General features: G+C 35.8%; 1 protein-coding gene across 5 annotated transcripts in view; it reads left to right on the top strand.

Annotated features, from left to right (window-relative positions):
• CEP120 (centrosomal protein 120) overlaps positions 1-13,017 on the top strand; it is a 42,315-nt gene that overhangs the window by 17,110 nt on the left and 12,188 nt on the right. For all 5 annotated transcript variants that reach the window (XM_052777169.1, XM_052777170.1, XM_052777167.1 and 2 more), the window contains 8 exons: positions 99-281; positions 2,566-2,662; positions 2,752-2,904; positions 3,597-3,686; positions 4,165-4,257; positions 5,913-6,074; positions 9,644-9,766; positions 11,237-11,335. In XM_052777169.1, the coding sequence (XP_052633129.1) occupies positions 99-281; positions 2,566-2,662; positions 2,752-2,904; positions 3,597-3,686; positions 4,165-4,257; positions 5,913-6,074; positions 9,644-9,766; positions 11,237-11,335 (1,000 nt within the window). The remainder of the gene's footprint in view (positions 1-98; positions 282-2,565; positions 2,663-2,751; positions 2,905-3,596; positions 3,687-4,164; positions 4,258-5,912; positions 6,075-9,643; positions 9,767-11,236; positions 11,336-13,017) is intronic.

Genomic DNA, 13,017 nt, shown 5'->3' with positions numbered 1-13,017 from the left:
AGAAGTTACTTTTAGAACATGAGGTCCTTTTCCCAAACGAATAGGAATGCTTCCTCTTTTTTGTTATGCCTGACACTAAAATCACTTCTTTGTTTTAGATTACCTCTGCTGGTTGAATTGTGGCACAAGGATAAAACAGCTAAAGACTTACTTCTAGGAGTGGCGAGACTTCAGCTTTCAAATGTTTTGGCTTCGGAAAAAACCCGTTTCTTAGGTGGTAATGGTGAACAATGCTGGCGTCAGACTTGTAATGAAACAGTCAGTGTCACAGCAGCACAAGGGTAAAACCATTTTAAAAAATTACTTACTTTGTAGCAAGTTTTGTAGAGTTGTTTGTTTAGTATTTCCCTGAAAAAGGGCAAGCTGTTCCTGTTTACCTTTTTGAAGAGGCGAACAGACTCCAGAGTACTGCAATATGGGGTGGGAATAGGCATCCAAGAGATTAAAAGTTAAATTGCCACAGGCATATTGTGCAACCCCACACCACTACCAGAGTCAGTAATAAACCTTTATATAATCATGATATTGGGTAAGCTTCACAGACAGATTAAAGAAATAAATAATTAGAAAAAAATGTTATTGACTCACTTTCTGAGTAAGTTACTTAACAGTTACAAAAAGCTGCTGATATTCCAGAAAATAGTTAAGACTGTTTGTCCGTACTGTGCTTTTAGATGCGACTGATTTCAGTGAAAGTTAGGAGGACATACACATCCAGAGAGTAGAGAGGTTTCCTGTTTCAGGTTTGTACTCTGTAGCAGGGTTTGACCTTGTGTAAATCAGAAGGAGCAGGGTTATTGGTTAATATTGTGTCTGAAGATAAATGTTCATTTACGCAGAGGAATGACGTTCTTTTTTAAGCATATGAAGAAACTTAAATTTATAGTTACTTCTGTCCTGTGTCCTTGTTGAAGATGTGAACTGTGCTATCAATCAGTGTCTGGACCCTCATCTTTTAATTTGTGATAATGGAACTTGATTATGCCTTTAGAAATAAATATAATTGCTATTAAGACTGAGGTCGGTTTTAAACTTCTAATCCTACAGATAATTATATTGGACACACAGGAAACCATGTGTCAGTATACTGACACAAAGACAGATACCCCCCTTCTCCCAAATTGATAAAAAATTGATCTCTGACTTTTTGTGTGAAAGCCATTATGGCCTGATTCTGTAGAGAGTTATACTTTATGATCTCAATGTACATTAATGTTCACATTTTCACGAATAGGAAGTTCGTTAAAATAAAACCTGGTTTTGCACAAAATAACCACTAGATGGCATTCTCAAAATGTAATTAGGTCTGCATTTTGCTATGCTGATTCCTTTCTAGCTTTGCTATTGTTTGTGTAATGTTCTTTTTACACTTATATGTTAAACTGACTTAATTGCTCAGATTTCTGAGGTCTGCTACCTTGAATCTTGTTTTGTTTTTTAATCAGTGACTGATAGAAAGTTGTAAGAATTTAATGCAGTAATTTATGTTAAATTATGTGAAGTACAAATGTTTGGGTTTGGGTTGTTTTTTTCCCTTGCAAATAGCTGCATAGAAGATTGGACCTTTGTAAAAATATTTTAGTGTTGTCTGTTTATATTTGCTGGAAGAGAATTTCTGTGAAAACTACAGCCATGGTTAATTCCTACAGCCTTTTGTTGCAAATTGCTTGATACCTAATTCTGTAGCTTCCAGGCTTCAAGTGATTGTGTAATTGCCTTTGCATCACTGAGTAGTTACAACTGAAATGATAGTTTTGTTCCTGACCAAGTAAAGGTCTACACTGCAGTGTACTTTCATGTTAGACTAGTGATAACTTTCAGTTACATGATTTGTGCATATTTCTTAATATCTTTTTGTGTAGAAAACCACTGTTGTTTACTACATTTTGTCTATGATTAGAGATGAGACAGCCAGAGACAAACTGTTCTACTTAAGCAGAAACTGCAACTAATTTCAAATTAGTTAATTAAAATATTTCTTATCTAGACATTTTTTCACTGTACAAGAGCAGGTCTTTATTTAACCTATAAGTGGATTTAAAGTTGTCAGTTCTCTGTGCTGAAGCTTCCAGAAATGTGTTTTTTAGTAATGCAAGGATGGCATACCACACGTGATACGCTAAGTGACTTACTGCACTGTGGATAACTAGAAAGTTACTGCTAACATTTAAAAAAGCAAGACTAATGAAGTTCATTGAGTATCTTAGAATGAAGTCAGCAGCAATGCCTGTAGTCAACAGGTATATTTGTTAGAAAGACTTTTGATCATTCTCTTGTTACAGGTATGCGTTGATTATAGTAAGCTGTTAGTTAAATAGGTTCCCAATGACAAGCTATCTGTTAAATTCAGAAAGCTTACTGTAGGTGTATAAATCAGTCCCTAAGTTAAAACAATATACATGGAGAGCGTGTTTGGGCTCTTACTTAGGCAACTGTTCAGAGTTTCTGAGCTTACACGGAACCTATTGGCACTTCAGTTTTGGTGTTTTGTGTGTTGTCTTATAATTCACTTTCTGTATTTTAAAGACAGTTTTCATTAAAATAACATTCTAATGCTATTCATAGGTCAGGCAACAGAATAGCAGAGCTTTCGTATGCTATCACTTTGGAAGACTACGGGCTTGTCAAAATGCAAGAAGTTCTGGTGTCAGATTCATCTCAAGTAAATTTTACATAAATCTTATCCTATTTCTTTGCACACTTCTTTGAAAAGTTGGGTTTCCAGTCAAAAAACTACTGTTATTGTATCAGTGTGCAGGTGCTGGTCAACAACAGCATGTCCCTCGTACTCAGCCTCGTCGTACCCCAGAACATCATCCAGAACCTCGGGAAACTCTTGAATACAAAGCAGCACTGGAGTTAGAAATGTGGAAGGAAATGCAAGAGGACATATTTGAAAATCAGGTTTTTACTCTTTCTGTTTTCTAAGCTGCATGACTGCCAGAGAAGCTTTAACAGAATTGGTGAGAGGAATACTAACTGCATTTTTCTTAAACGTTGCCACTGTTTCAAATAAGAGCTAAATTTTGTTCAGATAGAATATTAAAACTTCAGATATACACAAATATCTTCCATAATCTTAAGGAAGAAGGTTAATTCTTTTCTGTTAAGTGACTGAAGTAGGTGCTAGGTAGTGAAATACACAATACCCCCTTCACAGTTTCCCCTTACTGTTTATGAAGTACAGTAGATACTCAAGATTCAGATTATTGGTGTTAAATATTAACACTGCATTTCTTTATTCTTAGTCCAAATCTATCACTGTTTCTACTCTTGAAGTCATTCTAGGTGTTCTTAGAGTTGCATGCTTCTTTTTTAAAAGACACTAAGAATCTAGTGTCTCTTAGGGTACTTTTCTCAAACTTGGGCTTACTTTGCATTTTATACTTAAGGGTAAGAAATATCTTTCACTATCAGAATCATACCTTGAGTTATGTAAGTCAGTGTACAAAACTTAGTTTTTAATTCTTTTGCTTCAAGGCTTAGTTCTGCTAGTACTCTCTCCTTTAGAGTTGGACTTCCAACAGTTGTGATTTGGTTTTCTGGTTTGGGGTTTTTGTTCCTTTTCTTTTTTTTTTCTTTTTTCCTCTTAAAAGCTTAAAAAGAAGGAAGTGGCCCATATGCAAGCACTTGCAGAAGAATGGAAGAAAAGAGATAGAGAGAGAGAAGCAGTAGTGAAGAAAAAGGTAAGGAAACTCATACTTGCTGAAAGTCTCATTATAAATCTCACATCACTATAAAATTTGACAAGATGTTTTGTAAGTATGACGTAGAGCAAAGGTTCTGTGGTTAGTCTTCACACCTACTGGTATGCATGCATCTAGTCTACAACAGTGCAAAAAATTAAAAGCAGCCCTTAATCATAGAATGCTTGTTAGAAATCCTTTTGGTTAGCTTGCTTTCTCTGGGGGCTCTTTAACTTTAATTGCCTTTCACTTGCATGGTCAAAAAGCACTTCTACAGCCCAGCTGGGCATTTTATTTTATTAGAAAGAAAGTCTCTCCATTGTGATTTCCTCATTGAGCTAGACATTCGTTTTATATGTGAATTTCCAAACAAAAATTGTCAATATTTTATACCATAGCAAGAGTAAATTCTTCACCCGCCTAAAACATTATTGCAAGAAAAAAAATGCCTTTTTTTTTGTTGCTGTTGTTCTTTTAGGTAGCAGAATATACTGTTTTGGAAGAACAGCTTCAGAAAACCCTGAGAGATCTAGATAAGCGAGAACGACAGCTTTTTAGTGCTGAATCAGAGGTAAATAGTGATTGGTGATTTTAAACAATGCAATTGCATGAGCTATTTCTCTAAGGTTTGAAGTTTCGTGTAGAGACATTTGTGACCTGTGTGTAAGAACTGAAGTACCCACATTCCTACTGATATATAGAGAAGCACTAATAATTTAAGCCGAGTTCTATTACAACTACACTTTTTTACTGAAATGGGAATACAATGAACTTTTAAGTGGGTTGCTAGAATTACAGAACTGTATATTTTCTATTCTTAACAGAATTGGTGTCAGTGGAGACATTTATATAACATTAGCATATCTCAATTTTAAGTTTAGTATTGTCACGTGAACATTGTACATGTGTACAAGAGTGCCTTACTTCAAACAATAATTGCTAGATTAACCATTGAAATAGGAGAAGGTAACAAGGAGAGCTGGGAGAAACTGCAATTGTCCATTGTTATCCAGCAATTTGATAAGAGTTCCCGTTTCGTATTTTTTTTTTATAGTGATAGGGCCAAAGAAGATGTGGGAGAAACCAGTAGCTACCACTGTTTCTAGATCCCACTGGATACCCCCAAGATGAGGAAATGGGGTGCAAGTCCTCAGGGAAGCTAGTCATATGAAAAGAGAAAGAAAGAAAATAAACTGCCTATTTTTGTACTTCAGAACAAACTCACAATTATATAGGTAAATGGCTGTGGTGATTTAGCAGACCAACAAACTCTCCCTTTCCTCCTGTAGCTCAGATTAATCTTTTTACCATAGCAATCCCTCCAATGCTTGTGAACAAAGTTAAGAAAGCTCCCAACACAGAGACTGGCTGGTTGAGCCTGTGTACTTGTCTGTACTCAGGCTATCTGTACCCCTCAGGATGCAGTTTGTGCTGTAAATGTTAAATGTAAAGTCAGATACTATCTATGCTAAAAATCTGGTGATTAGGTTTGGCCAAGTGCATTTCAGTCTGAGTAAAAGTATTTATTTTGAATCTCATATGTGTTTGTCTCAAAACTTGCTCTAAATTTAGTGAGATTCTGACTTGAGGGTTTAGAGATAATAAAAATCAGTGGATTCCAAAAGTGTCTAGACAAAATGATGTAGGGTTCATTTAGCAATTACACAGTTTGATAAATGGGCCATTTGGAGAGGTTTCTATTCAGCTAGCAGTTATCTGGGCCAGTAACATCATTCTAGAAAGTTCAAACATGTCAAGGACTGTTTTCCTGTTTAGCTTAATGACAAATTCTCTCAACATGCTCAGTTTGAAGAGTGCAGTCTTACTGATCTAAAGGCATCTTAGCTGTAGCCGTGACTTCACTGTTTCTGCAGTTAAGGGGTATATTTAGCTTTTTAGTTTGTAGGAGAAAGCTGGATATAAAATTTGATTTTACCAATCCCACATAGAAAGTACAGTAGGGATACAGATAGCGCCAGTTTTTAACACAGTCAAGCCAGAGTATATTTGTAGCCCAAATACAGTAATTTGCAGGTCATTAGTTAAACTGAAAGCCAATAAAAGAGTATATAGCAAGCATAGAGATAACAATGGAATTTCTATTGTTTAATTTCCAAAATGGGTAACAATTTTTTCTGTCATGAATAGTAGTAACAGTTGTAAGAAAGGCTCTTAAAATAAAGGTCTTGCACCTATGGATTAATATAAATATGTCTCATTTTTAAGCTTCAGAGAGTAAAGAAGGAGTTGCAAGCAGAGCATGAACGAGTTCTACAGGAGCTACAGGATTCTGTGCGGCGAGCCAGAGAAGAATGTGCACACCAGGTTGAGCTAGAAAGGTCAAAAATCAAACAGCTGGAAGAAGACAAGCTTCGCTCACAGCAGCAGGTAAGTACACTTGAATGTTCTGTCTCAACCATTTACTTATTTAAGTAAGCATTTTTTAAAATAAGTACACTAAGTTGAGCAATGCGTTTGAGCCAAGTGCTTTCTGGCAACTTTGTAATGAACATTTTATCTTCATTGTTTGGTGAGCTATGTGCTGGGATCCATCTCCGTCAGCCTTGCTCAGTAGTAGGGCCAGTTTGCAATGCAGTGGTTTTTTTTGTTGTTTTTTTTTTTTTAACACTGAAGATCAAACTGCAATTACAAACACAAATGTGGAACCTGAACAGCAGTATACATTTCAGTAACTTAATAAATTGTTAGCAATTAACATCTAGGTAGCTTGACTATGCTGTCCGTTTTATTCTTCCATTGTAAAAGAGTATTTCTATTATCCTTATTGAGGTGGGAGTTGGGGGGGGAATTATCTTGTTATTGTGACCTTCTATTCTGAAAGTTGTAGTTTCATTAAACTGAGAAAATCTAGACCACGTTCTTTTGTCCCGTAAGATAGCTTTTGCACTAATGACAAGGCTAGTCTAGCTATTTTTCTTGACTGTCAAAGCATACTGTAAAATTTTACAAGTTAGTACTAGCTTTTTTGAGCAGTCACAATATTAGACAATTTGTTGTTAAGTAGATTAAATCTTAGTAATGTGCATGTGTAGATGAATTGCTTGCTCTGGTGCTTTTCATTTCTGATGTGTGATAGTGGTAATCCCACAATAGCTTTGACTAGTTAAAGAACTACATCAGCCAAAGGCATATTTTTGTACTAGGAAGAGTTGTGCTGGGTTTTTGTGGGGATTTTTAGTTTAATATTAAACACTGATATCAACCTACTTCTTTTCAAGTCAGCATATGTTAACCACAGTACAGTGAACTTTTAAAATATAAATACAAAAAATGCTGCTAATCTACAAGATGCTAATTTTGGCTATTCTACCGAACAATCATTAAATTGAGATGAGTAGTTTCAAACTGCAGAATGCAATCTGCTTTAAAGTGGTAAGTGGATCACTTCTGCATCATAGATGTGTTGTGGGCACCTACCAATGCTGTATCAGTCCAGACAAGATAGCCAATAGTTCTTCAGGCTCAAGCGGCCAAATGCCACCACCTAGGCCACATCTTCCAAATTCATTCTTTTGACTCTCACTGACTTTTTTTTTAGCTAGGTTGCAATACTATCACTATCACTTTATTTTTCCTGTTCAGAACAGACATACTGTATCAGACCAAAGATCCAGTTAGCTCAGTGTTCTGTTGCAGCAGTGGTTGGATTTAGAGGGCAAGAAAATAAGAACTGGGACAATGAGAAAATAAAATTTTGGTATATCCAGCAATACCATCAAGAGTTGCAGGTACCCTCAGCCAGAGGCAGCATTTCATATTTACTAGCCATCAGTGAAAGTATTCTTCATGAACTCATCTGATCCCTTCTAAAAAGTATTTCTATTTTTAGCATTGCAACATCCTGTGGCAGTGAGTTCTAAAGTTTAATTATGTGTTGTATATTTAAAAACTTCTTTCTGTTCACGTTAAGCTCGTTGCTTAATAATTGTGAAGAATCCTTTAGTGCTTGTGCTACATACCGTTCCTTGTTGCTTAGTTGTCTGTCATACTGTCTCTTCCAAACACAAGCCCTGCTATGTCTTGTCTTTGTATGAAGGCCATTCCTTCCAGCTGATCATCCTGTCTGTCCTTCTTTGTGCTGTTCCTGCTATTCTGAATCTCCCTCATGCTTCAGTATGAGGTGGTTGTTACCATGTATTTTGCATAAGACAATCTTTTTTGCTTTGCTTTGCTGGGGGGGGGTTTGTTTGTTTGCTTTGGAGTCTCACTTGTAGGATGGTTCCCTTTTGTAATGTGCACAAGCAGAAAGTTCCTGTTGGTGCCAGTTCTGATGGGCCTCTTTTTTTACGTTTTTGAGTGTGGGTTTTTTGTTTGTGTGTGTTGGGTTTTTTTTTAACAAGGAATGTTCTGGAGTAAATTATAGTAGTTCTAAACAATATGCTTTGACTTATTCCTTACCATTTAAGGAGATGTGTCAATACACAATTTTCACACTTGAATTGTAGAGTTCTCTATATGTCTGACTTGTTTGGAGGTAAGGCCCACTATGTGCAAGAGGATATCCTTGAAGCATCCACCTTAAAGAACATCACACTCACTTCCTGAATAAGGAAGTTGTGCTTTATTTGTGTGGTCTGTGCAGTTCCCTAACAGTCCACAACCTGAGGTCTCATGAGAAATTCAATTTTTGAAAGTGTTTTCAGAATCAAACAACAAATCAAACATTATTGTAGAAGTTCTAGGGAGAGCTGGCATTTTTCATAGCTAAAGAAATTAGTTACTGTCTTTGTCATAGGTGTTATGTCTGTATGTCTGGTATTGGTAAAAATGGAAAGGTGAGGAACAATAGTATCTTTTGTCAAAGTTGGCTATTGCAGTTATACCTGAGAAGTAACTGCGGTGAACCACATTTTTCTGTGGCTCATTAGGAAGCATCTTTGCTTTCGCACATCAATTCTGTAAAAATGATAGACACAAAAAGTGAAGTTTTGGAAGAAAAATAGAGGAGCCCAGTTAGGAGATCCAAAGAATTAAAATATTGATGTACTAATAGAAGAAGTTGTAGGCTTTGAAACAGAAATTAATTCTCTGAAGCATTTTCACCCAGTATTCTAAATTGTTGGATACAATTCATGGAAATACTTGCATTAAGTAGTTCGTCATAAATACAAGTGCAGCATTTGGGATCATATTGTGTGATGGAATGCATCAGTTCAATCAGGTGTATTAAGGTATTTATAGGTGAATAACATTTAACAGAAGAAGTATGTAAGCTACTCTTAGAAAACAAAAAATTCTTATTTTTAATATGGTGTAATGAAAAAATGCTGTTAAACATTTGACTTATTTTCTTTGTAGCAAAGTAATTGTGTATTAGTATCATTTTTCAAATTGGCCATTTTAAGATGAAAAGCAAAGCTCTTCACAAAATCTTCATGAAACTGTGGAAGTACACAGTGAGGACAGAGGTACATTAAGTCATTAGTCACATTGAGCCTTTCTTCTAAATCATTATTTGGCTGTACAAAGTATTAGTTGTTTCTTCTTCCAGACCTTCCTAAACAAGTCATGCTGGTGAAATTGAGTAAGTAATAAAACTTCATATAGTAGATAACACTGTTGGCTTTCTTTAAAAGATGTGTGTAAATCTAAATAGTTTTGTTTCCTGTGTTTCTTCTGCAAGTCATTTTAGAAATGTTAACAGCAATGTTTATAAATCTTGATCTTCCGTATATGAGGACAGACTACTTTTTTCTTTCTAGTACTGAGCAAAGATCCTCTTTAAAATTCTTCCTATTAAAACATTACTGTATGCCATCATTAAGAAAACATTAATTATGAATGTGTAGCTTTCAGTGTCTGTTTTATGTTGGATAATTGACCATAAGATGTTTGTTCCAGGGACTAAGGAGTAACATAAGTTCTGTAACCTAATTCTTTGTCTGTGAATGGGTTTTTCTGCTAACTTGCATTATATCTTGATATCTTTAATGTAGCTTTATGAAGCAGAAAATAAGCATAAAATTTTGGAGAAGGAGTTCCAGCAATACAAAGAACAGCAAAGTAGCAAACCAGAAATCCAGCTACAATCAGAAATAAATCTTCTCACTTTAGAAAAGGTATCTTGGATTTTTCTAGTCTTTAAAAACTGTCACAGTGGTCCATTCACTGATAAGGGAGATGCAGAATAAACTTGCATGATAAACTGGTTAATTTGTCCATTTTGTTTGGCTTTTTCCAGCAATTTCTTCAGACTTTAAATACTCAGACACAAATAAGGCTGAGTGGCCTTATTTCTATAGAGGAAGCAGCAGTGTTAGAGACTAAGGCAGGAAAAAACCTAACCTATATATTTAAATTGCTACCATCATGATTTATGCTGGGGACTCTGAGCATTCTGTTTATAAAACTAAATAAGGATGAAGATTTTCTTGTGAGGATTAATTTAGACTGGCATTCCATTATGTGGACTGTTTTTTTATTAAGTATTTCTGAAAAGAGATTGTGTTACTTATCAGTGGAATGGAATCACTGTCGTAAGTTGATTTCTTAGAAACCATACATGCCTTCGGTAGAGGATATTTTGCTTAATTAAAACCACAGATATGGGCATTTTATGCTCAGAATTATTGTGAGGTTTAAGTCAAATTGTCGACCGAATAAGCTGAAAAAATTGGACCAGGTTTCTTGGCATAAAATTCACTCAGTTATATGGCCCGTTTGCATGTTACTGTATGTTTGAATGACTTCTAATAATGCAAGCAAATGATTCAAAATATGTTTCTATCTCTACAGACTTCTTAAGCTCTTAGCTTAAATATTTTTAGATTGGCTATTTTTGTTAGATTTAAAAAAAAAAAATCAGTGCATTAAGACCTTCACAAATTTAATGGTAAATAATTTCTGTCTGATTAAAAGAAAATATCACTGCCTCAGTTGTTAATTAAAAATGCTTCATTTTTCAGGTTACTGTATTCTGTGTGCTTCATAACTGTTTTCATTTGCCTTTTAATACTAGATTTTTTTGCACAGAATGCAATTAATTTTTTTAGTATGTAGCATTTTTTCAAAGATATATTTAGGCAGTAAGATCAAAGATTCATACTAGATACATGAATTTTAAGGAACGGTTTGAACAGATATCTATTTCAGAGAAAAGGATGTAGCACATATCTTCCATCAGCCGCCGGAAAGAAAAAAAAATCTACACGCTTTTTAAAGGCAAGATTTATCCATCAGTGTTTCTGTTAAATTAGTGTTTATAATCTTACTTTGAAGAAGAAAAAGGGGGGGGGGGGGTGCTAATTTGAGAATCTTAAATTTAAAGGTTACGTCAGCAGATTTAGTGCTAAAAACTAATCTTTTTCTTTTTGTATAGATGGCTATCCAATAAAAATAAGGCTATATTTTAAACAAGAAAATGTTCGTGTGCCATAATATTTATGTTATATTATATAACAGCTTTAGATGATGTTGTATGTTACACTACATAAACACTTTTCTTAAACCAGACCCTTTGTATATATACATCTTTCAGTGATTGTTACTGCTGTTATTGCTTCAGCTGATATGATTTTAATTGCTTTTAGGTTGAACTTGAAAGAAAGTTAGAGTCAGCTACCAAGTCAAAGCTCCACTACAAACAACAATGGACAAGGGCTTTGAAAGAACTTGCAAGGTTAAAACAGGTATGCAGGTTTTCTTGTCACATGAGACAACCAAGTTAACGTAGTGTTGGAATCTATTTATAATTACTGTTAACTACTGGCAGTTTTCTCTTTATTAGTGTTTGTCTTTGCAAAATTAAAGCTCTGAGCTATGCTTTTTACAAAAATGGAACAGCAAAACTGATTTGAGTTTGACATTGACCTCAGGAAAGACCAAGGATCAGGTCTGCAAAGAAGGTTGGCAAAGCTAAAAGCAGGCATGATTTAAAAATTGAAAGCTTTTTTATTAATTTCATTCTCTATAATGGCCAGTCAGCACTTCCAGAGAAAATATTTTGTTCCTGTCCCAACCGTCTTGGTCAGTTACAGTCCTAACTGTTCTGTATTTTAATTGTAAAATGAATGAAGATTAAAGATGAGAAATCTTAGCTTTTAGAAACAATGGTTTAAGGTTTGCTGAATGCTGTAAAATGAAGTAAACTTGCAGAAAATTTAAACTGGAAGTGAAACTTTCTCCTGATTTTGGAAATCCTAATCTCATACTAATGTGGCATGCTTTTTTACTGCTGTGTTTTAACAGAGTTTGTGTGGGTATGTATATATAGTCATACACATATGTCCTGTCCCATGTGGTGGGTGGTGGGGAAGGTGAATCTTTTGAATCCCCTGAGAGGGCGCTTTCTGCTTGGCAGAGCTGCAGAAAGGCAGTGGAGTCGCACACGTGACTCAGAGGAACAGTTCAAGACAAAAATTGTTTATTAAATCTCCCTAACCCAACACTCATCAATGGTGAACAGACACTGCAGGCATGGAGGCTTTGGTATCAATGGCAACTCCTTACCTTAACAAGGACAATGGCGAAGGCATAAGTGTAAAGATGCTATTAAGTAATAGGCAGTACCGATATCAATTCCTTATCTTAACCTAGAACAAGAAGGAGAGAGGAAAGAGAAAGAAAGAAAAGAAAAGCGGAGATAGAAAAAGGAGGGGATTTCACCACCCTTTGGATCCCACATTGACGTCTTCATCAGGAGTTCAGTGGTTCAGGTCCTCAGGTGGTGGGTCGACCAAGATGTGCATACCCACTCACCTTTTATAGAGTCCTGTCAGTCTGGGACTACCCAAGAGGTGGTGACTACCTCACATTTGCACAGTCAGGGGTTCCAGAAAATTCGAGGGGGTGCTGTCAATCAAGGGCTACCTCGCACTTGCATAATCAAGGGCTTTGTCCCTCAGGGCCCCCTCTGGTGGTTGCAGGGGCAGTTGCAGTCGCCAAGGGAAGCAAAGTTTGATAAACAGTCCACCATCCTGCCTCCGCAGAGCTTGGTCTGTCTTCCTCCCACAGCTTTCTCGCTTGTGATGTTTTTTGCTTGAGTGGTTTGAGATAGAATCAGGCCCAGTCTTAGACAACATATGACTTGAAAAATACTCTGTTCAAACTTGCAGGAGTAGCAGCTTCACCCTCGCTGAATCCATATGCCTCCATGATTTCTGTCATTGCCTGTCTTTCGTGAATTACCGTAAACATTAGTTAAACAGTGTACTTAAGAATGGCGAGCATTTCCATTGGCCTTGACAAACAAATTAGTAAATCATTAATCCCTGTTGCTGAACAGATATAAAGCTTCAGAATTCAAGTTTAGTAATGGTTTATTACCTGTAGTTACACCTACTTCCTGATTGAGGAAAAAGTGGTTTTGTTT

Source organism: Harpia harpyja, chromosome Z (genome assembly GCF_026419915.1).
Source record: "Harpia harpyja isolate bHarHar1 chromosome Z, bHarHar1 primary haplotype, whole genome shotgun sequence".
In the NCBI taxonomy this organism is placed as follows: domain Eukaryota; kingdom Metazoa; phylum Chordata; class Aves; order Accipitriformes; family Accipitridae; genus Harpia; species Harpia harpyja.
The sequence above is the reverse complement of the archived record's forward strand: the minus strand, read 5'-3'. Positions and strand labels throughout refer to the sequence as shown.